The following is a 13,319-nucleotide window of genomic DNA, read 5'->3' as shown; positions in this document are numbered from 1 at the left end:
AAGCCAAGCGCGGCTACCGTACCGGACGAATCGGGCAAGAAAAAAGAAACCGCGCCCCTCTCTGTCGTCATTGGCCAGCCGAGTGGATAGGAGGCCGAGTCAGCGAGACCATGGCCCGATTCTTGTGGGTCATAGAATCGACAGAACAGCGTAGAATATTGATATCCTTAAGCTAGCGAATTCAAAACTTAGTGCCCAAAGTCTACATGAATAGAGACTTGAGGGAGCTGTATTATTTATGTTGATTACTACCTCTGTCCTCAAATATATGAGATTCTATTATAAACTTAGATACTAGTACTATTTATCCAAGTGTATACATGGAATCTCTTGTGTTTTCAGGATGAAGGTAGTACCGCAAAATTATGCATAGAGATTTTCCAGAGCCGAGACATTCCTTTAAACGCAAAACATTCGGTGGCTAATGCTGGCGCAAAATTAATAAGCTTATGTGGTAAGAAAACGGCAATCCACAAAAACATGATAAGCCTAATGTCATTGGCAGTTACGTTTGAAGGCCCATCCAATGAGGCTTCCCAAGCCTAGTGGTGCATGTGGAGCCATAGGAAAAATAGGTGGCACTATCAGGATGTCATTACTCCAGATTATACTTCCCATCCCACCGGGTGGTTGCCATTATGAGTAATGAAGTAGCACGTGATGATCGCTAGGGTAAAGTAGGATGGAGGAACAACACTTAGATGCAATCAAGGCCCAAGATGCCCGAATAACGATCCTAGTACAATAATAACCATTTAACGAAACACTACTCCGTGTAATTGTTCATTTGAATTTGCTTAGATTCAACTACGTATGGCATAACTATATAATTATTATTGGAGTTGTTTGACCACACCAGTTCAAGTGCATCAGTTTATTAAAATTCCTCACAACTCACGTAAACTTTTGACAACGGGGTTTAAACTTTTTAAATTAAATGATTTTTCCAATCCAAAGGAAAATTTTTATCTATATTGCAAAAATCTGAAAAAATCTTGAATTTCAACTCGACAAAGCGTTTTTTCAAGTTTTTGTGCTGACCTTTCAACCCACGAATTTGAACTGCGTATGACAGATTTTTCAACAGCTAAATTAAAATTTTTAAGCGGACAGGCCACAACGATGAAAATTATGCACGCCACCCTTTGAACAATTGTTAATAAGACGATAAACAAGCTTAGTTACAGAAACTATGAGGCTTTTGCTAAATGAAACTTTTGACTGTGAGGCTTTTGCTCAGTGGCAAAAAGGCGATCTTTGCTGGTAGATTATGTCTATTTGCTGGACGGCACAGTTCCTCATCTTTCAACTAAGATCCATTTTCTCAGCATTTGCTGAATGATACTAAAAAACATGTCCCCCAACAAGTATCCACGTAATTTGATACATAATTTGATATGTGACTGTCAACCCTGTCAATTTCTGCCAGCCATGCATGTGGGAAAAACTCCTTTCCCCGATAGCTACTCCATACCATGCGTTGGCTGTTTTCATTTATTGATTCTGTAGGTCTATATTTCCACATGTGTTGCGCTTGATGAGATAGATGCAATCAAATAAGAAGCTGTCTGTGTGATAAGACATCGAAAACGATCGTTTGCTGAATTATTTGACTAAAAAAATGGTCCACTATTTTCTGAAGACACAATTGGAGTGTCTTGTGAAGGGTTCTTTTCAAACTACTATAATTTTTTATGTACAGAGTGTCCGGGCCTAAAAATATTATCCACATCTTTTACTTTGCTGAATAAAAATATTACCAGTTGTTTTTGTTTCGTACGTCGTGCTTCCTACCATCGAGTTTGTGCTTCACTCCAAAGCAAAACGCGCGAAGCTTGGATAATAGGATGAGAATTGAGACAAGCAACTCGAGAGATGTTGTAATTGTACGTACGTATAGGTTGTGCATCTGCTTGACCACTTGGTTTTCTGATAATATAATTTAAACGGACACTTTGTGTGTAAGATCCGGCGTAGAAACTCGCAGACGATCGATTATTCCGTCGTGCGGTCATGGGATGGATCAAGCAACAATTCTGCGAGTGTATTTTTTTATGTAGAAAATTGTGCGAGCTAGCTGGAGAATTCAAGAGAGAGATGAAGCTGAGGAGGTGACTATCTGAAACAAGCAACTGTGCCAAATCAGCCGGTGGAGCGAGCGGATATACACGAGATCCGCCGGGTCATCGCGCGTTCGTGATCGATCAAATTAAGCCGCGACAGGAAACGGATCGGCCTAGCTGGACAGCCAAATAATTAGGTGTTGCGGTCAGGTGTATTTCGTGCGACGTCCTGTCCAAGTGTTCGAATCGAACTGGGAATTTAATACGTAGACAGCTTGGGAGTTGGACATGGATGGATAGGAATTGGATGATGTGCAGTAAACACAGCACCGATCGATCGATGTGTGCTTGTGGGCCGCCGACCGGTCTCCTCCCATCCGGCGACGACGACGACCCTGCCGGTAGTCGGTGGCCAGCGTCCACCAATGGGACGATGCACTCCTTGTCATTTGACAAATGCTGCGATGTAACGTGCCGATTTTGAAATCAACCCAAGAAGAAAGGTTCATGAGCCGACGATGTTATTGTGGAGTAGAAAAGTTAATTTGCATGTGCTCGGGAAGCTCTCGTCTACGATTAAACGATGCGTGCGTGCCAAGGACCAAGGTGATATGGAACCATATGGCTAGTCCAAGTCTCGTCGTGCCACCCGATCGATCCCCCCATCGACCGCTGACGACGACGACGTGTGGACATCTGTATCTGCCGGTCAAGTCTGCAGGTTATGCGTTGCACGAGGCAAAAAAGGCCATGAGGTCGCGGACATGTCCCCAAGTCCACGGATAGGCACCGGACAATAGAAAAATTAGACGAAAACCTTGATCCTGCGTGGGCAACCGTGACACGAAAAGTTCCGAGCCAAGCAATGAGGTAATCCGTTTCTGCCGTGCACATCTTCGGTTTGTTTCCAGTTCCACTCTATGCATGGCGTCAATTCTTCCATGTGGTTGAGCCGTATGGACCGACAAGTAGCCGTGTACGAACGCATCACATTCCACCCGACATTCAGACCTGCCTGCCGGTTTCGTCAAGTTCTTGATGCTTTGTGGCTCACGGTTGCTGAAACTCCCGGGGAATGAAACCGTACCTTGCTACGGCTAAGTTTCTTGGCGGGTCAAGTGTCGTTATTACGAGGTAATCCTGTCCAATCATCGCAAATACAAGTGGGAATTGAACTTGCCACCTGCCACGCGGTGGTGGAAAAGTTTCTTCAATTCATCCTTGGCATATTTCTATCATAAGCATTCAGCAGCTATATTTTATACACGGTTGACCAACATTATAGTACCACAGGTCACAGAATAAACACCATGCTTTTCAATAACAAAAATTAACATTATATTGTCGCAGAGCCAGCCGCAGAAGCCTGCTCAGTGAGCCCAACCCGGTAGCAGTCAGTGGGCCTAAGCCCATTAACTGCTACATACATTTCATGGGCCATGGAATCACACGGCGAACCAACAAAACCAAGCCTTCGGCTCTGACGACCGACACGTCGGCGGCGGCATCCCGGACCCCGAGCCGGCCGCCGCGTCCTGGAGCAGTGCTGCTGAGCCGGTCAAGTCCACCCAGCGTCGGGCGGCGCCCCACTCCCACCTAACCCCGGATCAACCCGCGGTAGGCGCCATGAGGAAGACCTTCTGCTTCGGGGGCAGCCGCGTGGCCAAGAGGATATCGGAGCGGGCGCCGATGTCCGACGGGTGCGTGTTCTGCGACATCGCCCGCCGCGCCCCCACCTCCACCACCGCCCTCCTCTATTCCGTTCTGTACCACTGCTCCCATCACCACTGCCGATCTAGTGCTGGTTTGGCTCCTCAAAATGCTAACCCCCTTTTATTTTTTCTCCCTTGTGCGCAGGATGACAAGGTCGTTGCGTTCCGGGACATCAACCCGTCGGCGTTCAGGTACTTTTCTGAGAATTTGTTCGTTTGTACAGCACCCTATTGATTGGAGTGGTCTTGATGTCGGGTTACGTGTGATCAGACGAACTAGGGCGGCTTGTGTTCATTTCGTCGAACACCTGAAACAATGCATTTTAGGTTGAATTGGCCATCTTTAACAGAGTAGGGGAAAGTGGAAGTATCCGATTGGAGCTTATTTTTTTCAGTGCTAGCCTGCCACGTTCTGTTTGTCCACTTGAATTGTTTGTCTTAAGCTTGTAGCTTGGTCTCTTGCAGTCTTGCTGTCTAGTATTACTGTGTATCCTGAATCTATTCGGGGGTTGGCCTTCTAAGCACCTTATTTTTTCATATAGATTGATAGATTATGTCCTCAATGTTTTCGTTCAGTTTCACAGACATGCATAAAAAAATGATGCTGTTCCTTATTGCTTAGAAGCTGGCAATACTTAGCCATCTATGCCTATCTCATCTCAGTTGTTATATGAGTTTGGGTGTCCTCTCGAACAATAGGTGCCTATACACAAGTCTTGTTCATTTTTATGAACTTCAGTGTACATGAGCAGAAGCATCACATTTTCTTGCAAGAAGTTGTCAGGAAAGGAATATTTGTCCAATACATTATCATACATTTTACTACCTTATTGAGATCAACATACTGTTTTCGTTGTAATTAGGTGTTTTAGTTTGCATGTACTAATGGCATAGTTGGTTTACAATTGAAGATCTATAACTTGTGAGAAGAAACATTGATGTGTGGTTGGTCACACTCCCACCGTCATGTACATGATGCAAAGTTATCACTAAAGATTGACCTCTTCCTGGCTGTTTGATAATTGTTTCATATGCTAGAGACAAATGAATTCAGGTCTCCTATTCATTGCCAGAAGAAGTTTTTGATTCATCATTACTATCTGTAGTACCCTATTTTCACCTTCTTTTATCCTTTTTTTTGTTTTGTTCTTGTTGAGTTTCATCTCTAGCCTCCCCCAACTTGCTTCCAAGTTGTTGTGTTCTGAGAGCTTGTACTTGCACATACCCAATTTATTTGCTTGAAGATTTGTTTTATAATGTATTATTCCTTGCCATGTTTGCAGGCACTATCTTGTCATACCCATTGATCATATACCAACTGTAAATAGCCTCCGCAAAACAAAAGATGATCACCAGTTAGGTGGGTAATCTCTGGCTTTTTCCATCATACGACTGGCTTTGCTACTGCAGTGTACTATGCATTATAATGCAACCCAGACTTGAGCTGCAGCATTTTTGTTGTTGTTTTTTTTTTCAGTCAGCCACATGGTGAAGGTGGGGAAAGACTTGCTCAATCAAGATGCTCCCAATTCTGAGGAACACAGGTATTGCCAAGAGGAGAGTATATCATCTGTTCTCCTGTATACTTTCAAAGCTGTTTCATATGCAGGCAATTTTTTTTAAAATTGCTTATATATTTCATACATATGTGACCTGCATTGTAGGCTTGGGTTTCATCAACCGCCATTTAATAGTGTTGATCACCTTCATCTTCATTGCCTCGCACTGCCATTTATGCCCAGGTAATTGAGTTCAGGGGTTGATGCTTTTGCTTTTTGAAATAGTGAGACTGATACTTTGAACCAGCCTTTAATTCCCATTTAAAATTATTTGCATGCTTCATATTACAGTTGGAGGCAAGTGAAATATACCCCTCTGGGACCTTTAGGGGGTTTTCTGGAAGCTGAAAAGCTATTGGAAAGGATAAAACCAGAAGCAGAAGTGTACAGTTAGCATCCATACTTTGACCGGTACCTGCTATTCCTGCTTTTATTGACTACTTTGTACTATTCTTTCTGGTCCGTATACTCTCTGTATGTGATGTGTTTATTTACATCGTTTCCTTTTTCTTAAATCTTGTGTCCTGATTTGTACTTATTGTGTTTTATGATCACTGTTTAGACTTCTGGAAATACAAAAGACTAGATCTGATATTTTAGAACTGAATGATCCTAGCTACTCTAGAGGTTGAACTGAGTTTTCATTCTGTGGTTATGTATTGAAATTTGAATAAGTGCCCATCAGCACAATATTAATGAGAAGTTACTCGGCGATTTTAATAGGTAAGAAATCATAACTTATCCCTTGTGCTTTGGTACCTGTAAATCTCAGTCAAACAGATACTGGTGAGCAAGCCATATAAATGTATGAGAAGAAACAATTCCTTGGTAGAACTTTCTTGTTAAGTCAGGAAGTTAAGTATGGGGATGAATGCGATAAAGAACTTCAAACAGACCTGCTATGTGCTTATGACTCCACTGGTGTTCACTGAAGATCTCTTTGGTCAGCTCACATCAGGCTGGTATACTTGCTATTGCATCAAGCCTGTTGTATAGGGAGTTTCCTTTTAGGTCGGACAGTCCGTGGCTAAAAAAAGGCAAGACAATCTACCTTTGGATTTGGTTCATGGCATGTTGCAGTGTCATCACCATTGATTAGGCAGGTCGCAACTATCATATGATTGTTCCCAGTTAGCTATTGCTGTCTCATTCAATCTTGGAACTCGTAAAGAAATGCAGCTTGTGGACTTTGGTGTCCAGCTGAATGCATTATTGGAAGTACCACAGCATAGAGACCTTGTGGTAATGCTGATGGGCACGTAAACCTGCTCTCCTGCAGCAGTACTTGGGAAGCACCAACTGTTGTTTGCCCCCTTCTAACATCTCTTTTTATTGCATAATTGCCATCTTCCCTCTGCTGGGTCCCATTGTCTGCGGCTACCTGCTACAGGTCTGTTGCCTGGCTGCCAGTTTGTTTTTGTGTCTTATTGTGGCATGGATGCCATATGATTACTGCTTAATATAATTTCTATCTACTAGAGACTAGACTGCTACCAATGATCTTGTAAGCAAATGGGTAGAATTCGTCATGTGCCCATTCTCCGAAGTTTTTTTTTCCCTGAAAAAATAATGTGGCTGCCTCTACCAGCTTCCATCACCAACGGGCCGGGCAACCAGGAAACCAGGTGATGATGACAGCTTGTATCCTAAAGTGATCGATAAAACAAATGGGTTTATCACTATATGATTGCAAGCAAACAAATACTCCCTCCGTCCCAAATTACTATTCGTTTTGACTTTTTTTAAATACTTATCTTTTGATATGCATGTCTAGATACATAGCTAAAGTGATATCTAGAAAAACCAAAATGAATAGTAATTTGGGATGGAGGGAGTAGTAATGATGTAGCCTCTTGCTTCCACTTTGGTCGAAGCGTGCGATTTAGCAAATTTTGCTTTTGTCGCAATTCTTAATGATCAACAGCACATAGTAGTGCTTCAGCAAAGCACTCAAGATTCAACCACGCCCGGTTGCAGAGTGCGTGTTCGGGTTTTTGATCATTATAAAAGGCTATCTATCATATATAGAAGGTGGCATGACCCACGAGCCAAATCCTGATGCAATAACAATGGTAAGATGACGAAGTTTTAACTCACATGATATGTGTTGTGCACTTCTGCTCCACTTCTGTGCACACCATCGGTTGCATGTGCATTCGCTCTCTTCCGTGCACGCAAAGTCGGACAGTCTTTGAAGTGACTGCTACGTCTCTTTTCTTATGCTGCTGCTGGGAGAATTTAGGCAGCATTTCAAGTCATATGCACCACTGCTACCTCGTGAATCAGAAGGTAAACGTGTCCCGAGCCCCAAACATTCCTCTAGGGGGCGATTGGTTGGCTGCAGCAGCCTCGGGTCAGGCTCCTGACCTGGCCGACGCATGCAACGGAGCCAGGCTCGCGGGAAACAGACTTCATCTGCGTTTCCCGCGAGTCCGTTTCCCGGGAGCTAGGCTCAGCCGGATGCAGGAGCGCGCTAGCTAATAGGTGATTAGCGTGTATTAAGTGATATTAGCGTTTTCTAAGGATGATTAAAGTTTAATAAGGTAAACTAAGAACTATTAAAATATATTTATGCAAGGTAAACATCGTAAGGATACTCAGTTACAAGATTTTATCTCATACGACGTATCCTTATACAAGCAATCAAACAGTTTCTATTCATAACCTGGTTGGATAAATACATGCAACCAATCAAACTGCAGTTGCATTGCGATCTTACTTTGTCCCGCGTTTGGTTTGGAGACAGGTGGGACGGAGACATCCCTATGAGGGAATATACCCTCCAGATTCGGGATGCTCCCGTCTCACCAAAACGAGCGGACGGGGGCATCCCACTTTGCCCCCATCACGCGCCGTCCGCCATGGCCGTGGACGAGCCCGCAGCATCGCCGGCGGAGCTCGAGGGGAGGGGGGGTGGCGCGGCGAGCCCGCGCGGTGGAGTCCGAGGGGAGGAGCCGTTGAGCATGGTGGAGAAGATGAGGTTGGGAAAAAAAGAAAAAGAGGATGACATGTGGGTCCCACTAGAAACTGCAGCTAACGGTGTTACCAAAACCATCCATCCCTCATTTTCAATCCATCGTACCAAACAAAGAATTAGGATGGACCCATCCCTCTTAACTAACACCAAACAGGGATGATCCTATTTCAAAGGATCGGCACTGTTCCATCCCTATTGTCTTGGAACCAAACACATCCTATGCTATGCTATGGTTCTCAGCTGCTTTTGCGTTCGCGGCTGTGGACACGGACCAGAGAGTAGTAGCAGCTCTAGCTTGCCTCTGCAGGGTCCCTCACTCCCTCCCTCGTCCTCTGCCATACGGCAGTATCCAGCTGTCCACAGCTGTTCTCCTCCGGGCAGCGTACGACGCATATCGTGAGGAGGGCAAAGCAGGACAGCAGATGAGCTCATGAGCAGACCCTCGCCTCTTCTCTCTTCTCGTGTCCAGATGTCCTTCACCGAGAACCCTGCTGCCATGGTCATGGAAGCCCCCACCCGGCCACCCGCCGCCGTATGCGAGTCCGTGTCATGGACTCATGGTGGCCTGGGAATCCGAGACAGGGGGAACGCGACGGAGGAGGGAGGTGACATTGTGACAACGTCCTCGCTGTCTCTGAGCTTGCTTCTCAACCTGCTTTGGGCCTTTGGCCGCTGCTGTCACCTGCTTATTGGGTACAGCATGCCCCACATACCCCTGGCCCCTACGAGCCTCACGTCCTTCGCTCCGTACACCAGCTACTTTGCACGAATGGGCGTCGTGCTCTGTAAATCAATGCATCCTTCGTTTTGCAGGATGAATCGTGCATTTGAAATTTGAAATTCTATGGAGAGAGCTCAGTCTAGCATGACCCAACAGAAGACGTTGCAGAAGAGTAGATGATTTTTCAGACAATTTAGCTTGCAAGGCAAGTACTGACCCTGTTTCCAAATACTTCCTCCGTCTCATAATAAGTGCATTTATAGAGTTCAAAATTTATCAAAAATAAGTGCACATCTAAAAATGGGACCACCTAACTCTGGTTGACTTTTTATACTTTTCCTCCTCCCAAAGTGTAATGATTACATCTTTATAGAGGTATATATGTAATTTCTCACTAACATTGATCTCTTCACCCAAATTCTAGAAGCACATTTATTTTGGGACAGATGGAGTACTGGTCACTTTTGACTACTTTATTTGTTTCAAAATATCTGGCACTTCACATTTCCTAAGAAATACTTTCTCATTTCGCCCTTGAACAAATATTGTAGTTTTAAAATATTTGGCACTTCACATTCTCCAAGAAACACTTTCTCATTTTGCCTTTGAACAAATATTATAGGAACGTCCTGAAAACACTTAAATGTTGCTTTGTAAGGGTATTTTGGTCATTACATTCTTGAAAAGGTGAATTGCCATGGTATCTGTGTTTGGTCAAAATTATCAAGTATTTAGAAACGGAGGTTGGTACTCGTTTACGTTACGAGGAGCCGAGGATGTCCGTATTCGTACCTCTCGCATTGTGTATTTCGAACAGGATGCGTACACCGCTACAGTCGACGAAGCCAGGACGCTGCATAAACAGGGGCAAAAGCCTTTCCGAGAGATGCTGCGCGTACGCCTTCACGGCATGAAAAACGCAAAACCTGGCGCTACATTTGGTTGGAGCACACTGGCTCCAGCTCACGGTTCTCATGATAACGCTGCCACGTACGACGGCGCTTAATAATTCAATGGAAACACTATTCGGCGAAAGATCAATCGAACTAATCCACTTCGGTGGGGCCCCCTAGAGGCCCTTTCGGCTCTTGCACAGGAGTGTGTTTCTGATTCTGTTCATCTTGCATGGTTTAGTACTGGTAGTCTGCTACTACGATAACGAGGAGACGGGAAAAGTGAACGAAGTACGGTGATAGCACTGATTTTTTAGTGATTTGATCAGTGCAATCAACAGTTGGATCCACCTAAACACTGATGATCGCTGTGCATCTGGGGTCCCTGTAATTTATCAGGACGCCTTTAGTTTGATGTAACAGCTCCTCCTACTTCAAAATGCTTAATCGTCCTGGTACTAAAATTGTGTTTTTCCTCCGGACCTATTACTAGCTTGTCCATTCCTTCTTTCTTTGTTTGTTTCTTTTTTCTTTTTCCTTAGGCGTTGCTGGTCTATTTGCTATCACCTGGTACGCTTCGTGCAAATAATTGCGCTGAGCTCAAGTGAGGGAAAAAAGAAACAGAAGTATTATTCATGCGTGCAGGTTTTCTGGAACTCATCAAGCATGCAATGCAAGTACGCTACTACAGCACGGAAAGCCCCGCCATTGTTTTACGTCGAGAATCGAGAAGCACGCCCTGAAATCTTTGAGCCGACGTCCCTACTCCGTCAGGCCGGCCGCCACAGCAGAATGACCCCAGCATTGCGCTTGGCACTTTGGGCCTTTGGCACTGCCACTCCCCGCCTCCTCGGCACCAGACACCTCGCTTCCAGGTCCGGCATTCCCCTGCGCCGGCCGCTCCGCTCCGTACCGATCGCCATTCGCCAGGAAGCGGCCGCCGCGGCTGCGTGTCCTCCATGCACGCACCGTCCCCGTACGGATTTCCCGCACGCGCAAAGATTCACCAGTTCACCACCCGGCCCCAGTCGCGCCGCGCCGTCTCGGCGCTTCAAAACCCCCGTCCGTCCCCTAGCAAGTAGCAAGCCAAAACCCCACGAGAGCACCATCGCCATTTGCCAGGCCCAGAAACCCGACGGTTTCGACCGCGACAACGCGGAGCCATGCGCCTCCTCTGCTTGGCCGCTCTGCTCGCCCTCAACCTCCTCCTCCAGCAGCAATGCCACGCCCTGCTCGTCCCGCTCACCAACACCCTCTGCTCGCTCCGCGGGGCCAACGGCACCACGCCCCTCCCAGTCCCCGTCCACCACCTCATCCGCTCCTCCTCCCTCCGCTCGGCCGCGCGCCACCGCCGCCACCGCGCGCGCGGGGGCACGCAAACGCCATCCCCCGGGCACCACCGCCAGCTCTCGCTCCCGCTCGCCCCGGGCAGTGACTACACGCTGTCCCTGTCCGTGGGGCCGGCGTCCGCCGCGGCCCCGGTGTCCCTCTTCCTCGACACCGGCAGCGACCTCGTCTGGTTCCCCTGCGCGCCCTTCACTTGCATGCTCTGCGAGGGCAAGCCCACGCCGCCGGGCGGCCACTCCGCGCCCCTCCCGCCGCCGCCCGACTCGCGGCGCGTCCCCTGCGCGTCGCCGCTCTGCTCGGCGGCGCACTCCTCGGCGCCGCCCTCCGACCTCTGCGCCGCGGCGGGGTGCCCGCTCGAGGACATCGAGACGGCCTCCTGCGGCCCGTCGGCACACCCGTGCCCGCCGCTCTACTACGCGTACGGGGACGGCAGCCTCGTGGCGCACCTCAGGCGGGGGCGCGTCGGGATGGCCGCGTCCGTGGCCGTGGAGAACTTCACCTTCGCGTGCGCGCACACGGCGCTCGCCGAGCCCGTCGGGGTGGCCGGGTTCGGGCGCGGCCCGCTCTCGCTGCCGGCGCAGCTCTCGCCGTCGCTCTCCGGCAGGTTCTCCTACTGCCTCGTGTCCCACTCCTTCCGCGCCGACCGGCTCGTCCGGCCCAGCCCCCTCATCCTCGGCCGGAGCCCGGATGACGCCGCCGGCCTCGGCGCCGCCGAGGCGGGCGGCGGCGGCGGCTTCGTGTACACGCCGCTGCTCCACAACCCGAGGCACCCGTACTTCTACTCGGTGGCGCTGGAGGCGGTCTCGGTGGGCGCGACGAGGATCCCGGCCCGCCCGGAGCTCGGGCGCGTGGACCGCGCCGGGAACGGTGGGATGGTGGTGGACTCGGGCACGACGTTCACCATGCTGCCCGGCGAGACGCACGCGCGGGTGGTCGAGGCGTTCGCGCGCGCCATGGACGCGGCGGGGTTCGCGCGCTCCGAGCGCGCCGAGGCGCAGACGGGGCTCGCGCCCTGCTACCGCTACGCCGCGACGGACCGCGGCGTGCCGCCGCTGGCGCTCCACTTCCGGGGCAACGCGACGGTGGCGCTGCCGCGGAGGAACTACTTCATGGGGTTCGAGAGCGAGGGGGGCGGCGGCGTGGGGTGCCTGATGCTGATGAACGGCGGGGACGGCGACGACGGGCCGGCCGGCACGCTGGGCAACTTCCAGCAGCAGGGGTTCGAGGTGGTGTACGACGTGGACGCCGGCCGCGTCGGGTTTGCACGCCGCCGGTGTACGGACCTCTGGGACTCGCTGTCCCGCCGGGGACGATGATACGTACACCCGTTCATCAGACATCAGTGTCCGCGTGTTGTATGATCACTTAGCTTAGCGTGTCCCCGTTGTACAGAGCAGCCGCCGCCGCGTGTGTTTACTGTTTAGTGCGATGGGTGTGTAGTGTTAGGATCATCTCTTCTGTTTGTACTGTGTGTTTTTTATCCTTTCTCATGTCGTTCTTGTAGGTAAATGGAAGGGTAAAGTCCACCTTCGGTCCTCTGTCATCCCTGTACTCAAACTCTCAAAATGCACTATAAAATCCTTAAACTTGCTAATTGTACCATGCAAGTTCTAGTTCCTCACAACTTATGTTAACCCGCTTGTATGGCACGCTGATTGTGCTACGACGTGGATCTGACAGCTAGGTTCATGTGCCAGCATCTCTCTCTCTTGGTGCTGCTGCTCTGGTTGCTGCCGCTACTGCTTGATTAAACTACGGTGGAGGAGCAAGGTGCTGGTGGTTGCTCTTTCCTGAATATGAAAAACAAAAGGGAGTCGGTGCTGGCAATTAGGAGATAGACATGACCTTGAGTGAGAACAGAGAGGAGTACAAGCTGTTGGCTTGATGTGTGTGCTGCTGTGCTTTTGGCCTCCTTGGATGCAGCTGCAAATCGATGGCAGCTGGGAGGCTGGGCGGCCGGCGCCCAAGGATATCTGTGTTCGTGCACAAGGATATCTGTGTTCTGGCCAAGATCGAAAAGGACTCCACTCCACGGGTTGCTACCAAC

The 13,319-nt window shown here is 48.8% G+C and overlaps 2 protein-coding genes across 2 annotated transcripts; both read left to right on the top strand.

Moving 5' to 3' along the window:
• Nucleotides 1–3,540: 3,540 nt before the first annotated feature.
• On the top strand, nt 3,541–6,065 carry LOC117862581 (bifunctional adenosine 5'-phosphosulfate phosphorylase/adenylylsulfatase HINT4). Its single transcript, XM_034746076.2, has 6 exons — nt 3,541–3,824; nt 3,921–3,967; nt 5,059–5,135; nt 5,253–5,319; nt 5,440–5,517; nt 5,626–6,065. The coding sequence occupies exons 1-6, from the start codon at nt 3,690–3,692 to the stop codon at nt 5,726–5,728; spliced, it is 507 nt and encodes a 168-aa protein (XP_034601967.1). The 5' UTR covers nt 3,541–3,689; the 3' UTR covers nt 5,729–6,065.
• Nucleotides 6,066–10,987: 4,922 nt separating this feature from the next.
• LOC117862803 (probable aspartyl protease At4g16563) lies at nt 10,988–12,866 on the top strand. Its single transcript, XM_034746325.2, has one exon. The coding sequence runs from the start codon at nt 11,089–11,091 to the stop codon at nt 12,586–12,588; it is 1,500 nt and encodes a 499-aa protein (XP_034602216.1). The 5' UTR covers nt 10,988–11,088; the 3' UTR covers nt 12,589–12,866.
• The last annotated feature ends 453 nt before the right edge of the window (nt 12,867–13,319 follow it).

This window comes from Setaria viridis, chromosome 7, assembly GCF_005286985.2.
Source record: "Setaria viridis chromosome 7, Setaria_viridis_v4.0, whole genome shotgun sequence".
Classification (NCBI taxonomy): Eukaryota; Viridiplantae; Streptophyta; class Magnoliopsida; order Poales; family Poaceae; genus Setaria; species Setaria viridis.
This window is presented reverse-complemented; position numbering and strand designations above follow the sequence as displayed.

Excerpts from the sequence above, each read along its gene's own strand:
- LOC117862581 (XM_034746076.2), top strand. The coding sequence starts at position 3,690 with ATGAGGAAGACCTTCTGCTTCGGGGGCAGCCGCGTGGCCAAGAGGATA. Across the intron at positions 5,136-5,252 it reads AAAAGATGATCACCAGTTAG|TCAGCCACATGGTGAAGGTG; the intron begins GTGGGTAATCTC and ends TTTTTTTTTCAG. Across the intron at positions 5,320-5,439 it reads CCCAATTCTGAGGAACACAG|GCTTGGGTTTCATCAACCGC; the intron begins GTATTGCCAAGA and ends CCTGCATTGTAG.
- LOC117862803 (XM_034746325.2), top strand. The coding sequence starts at position 11,089 with ATGCGCCTCCTCTGCTTGGCCGCTCTGCTCGCCCTCAACCTCCTCCTC.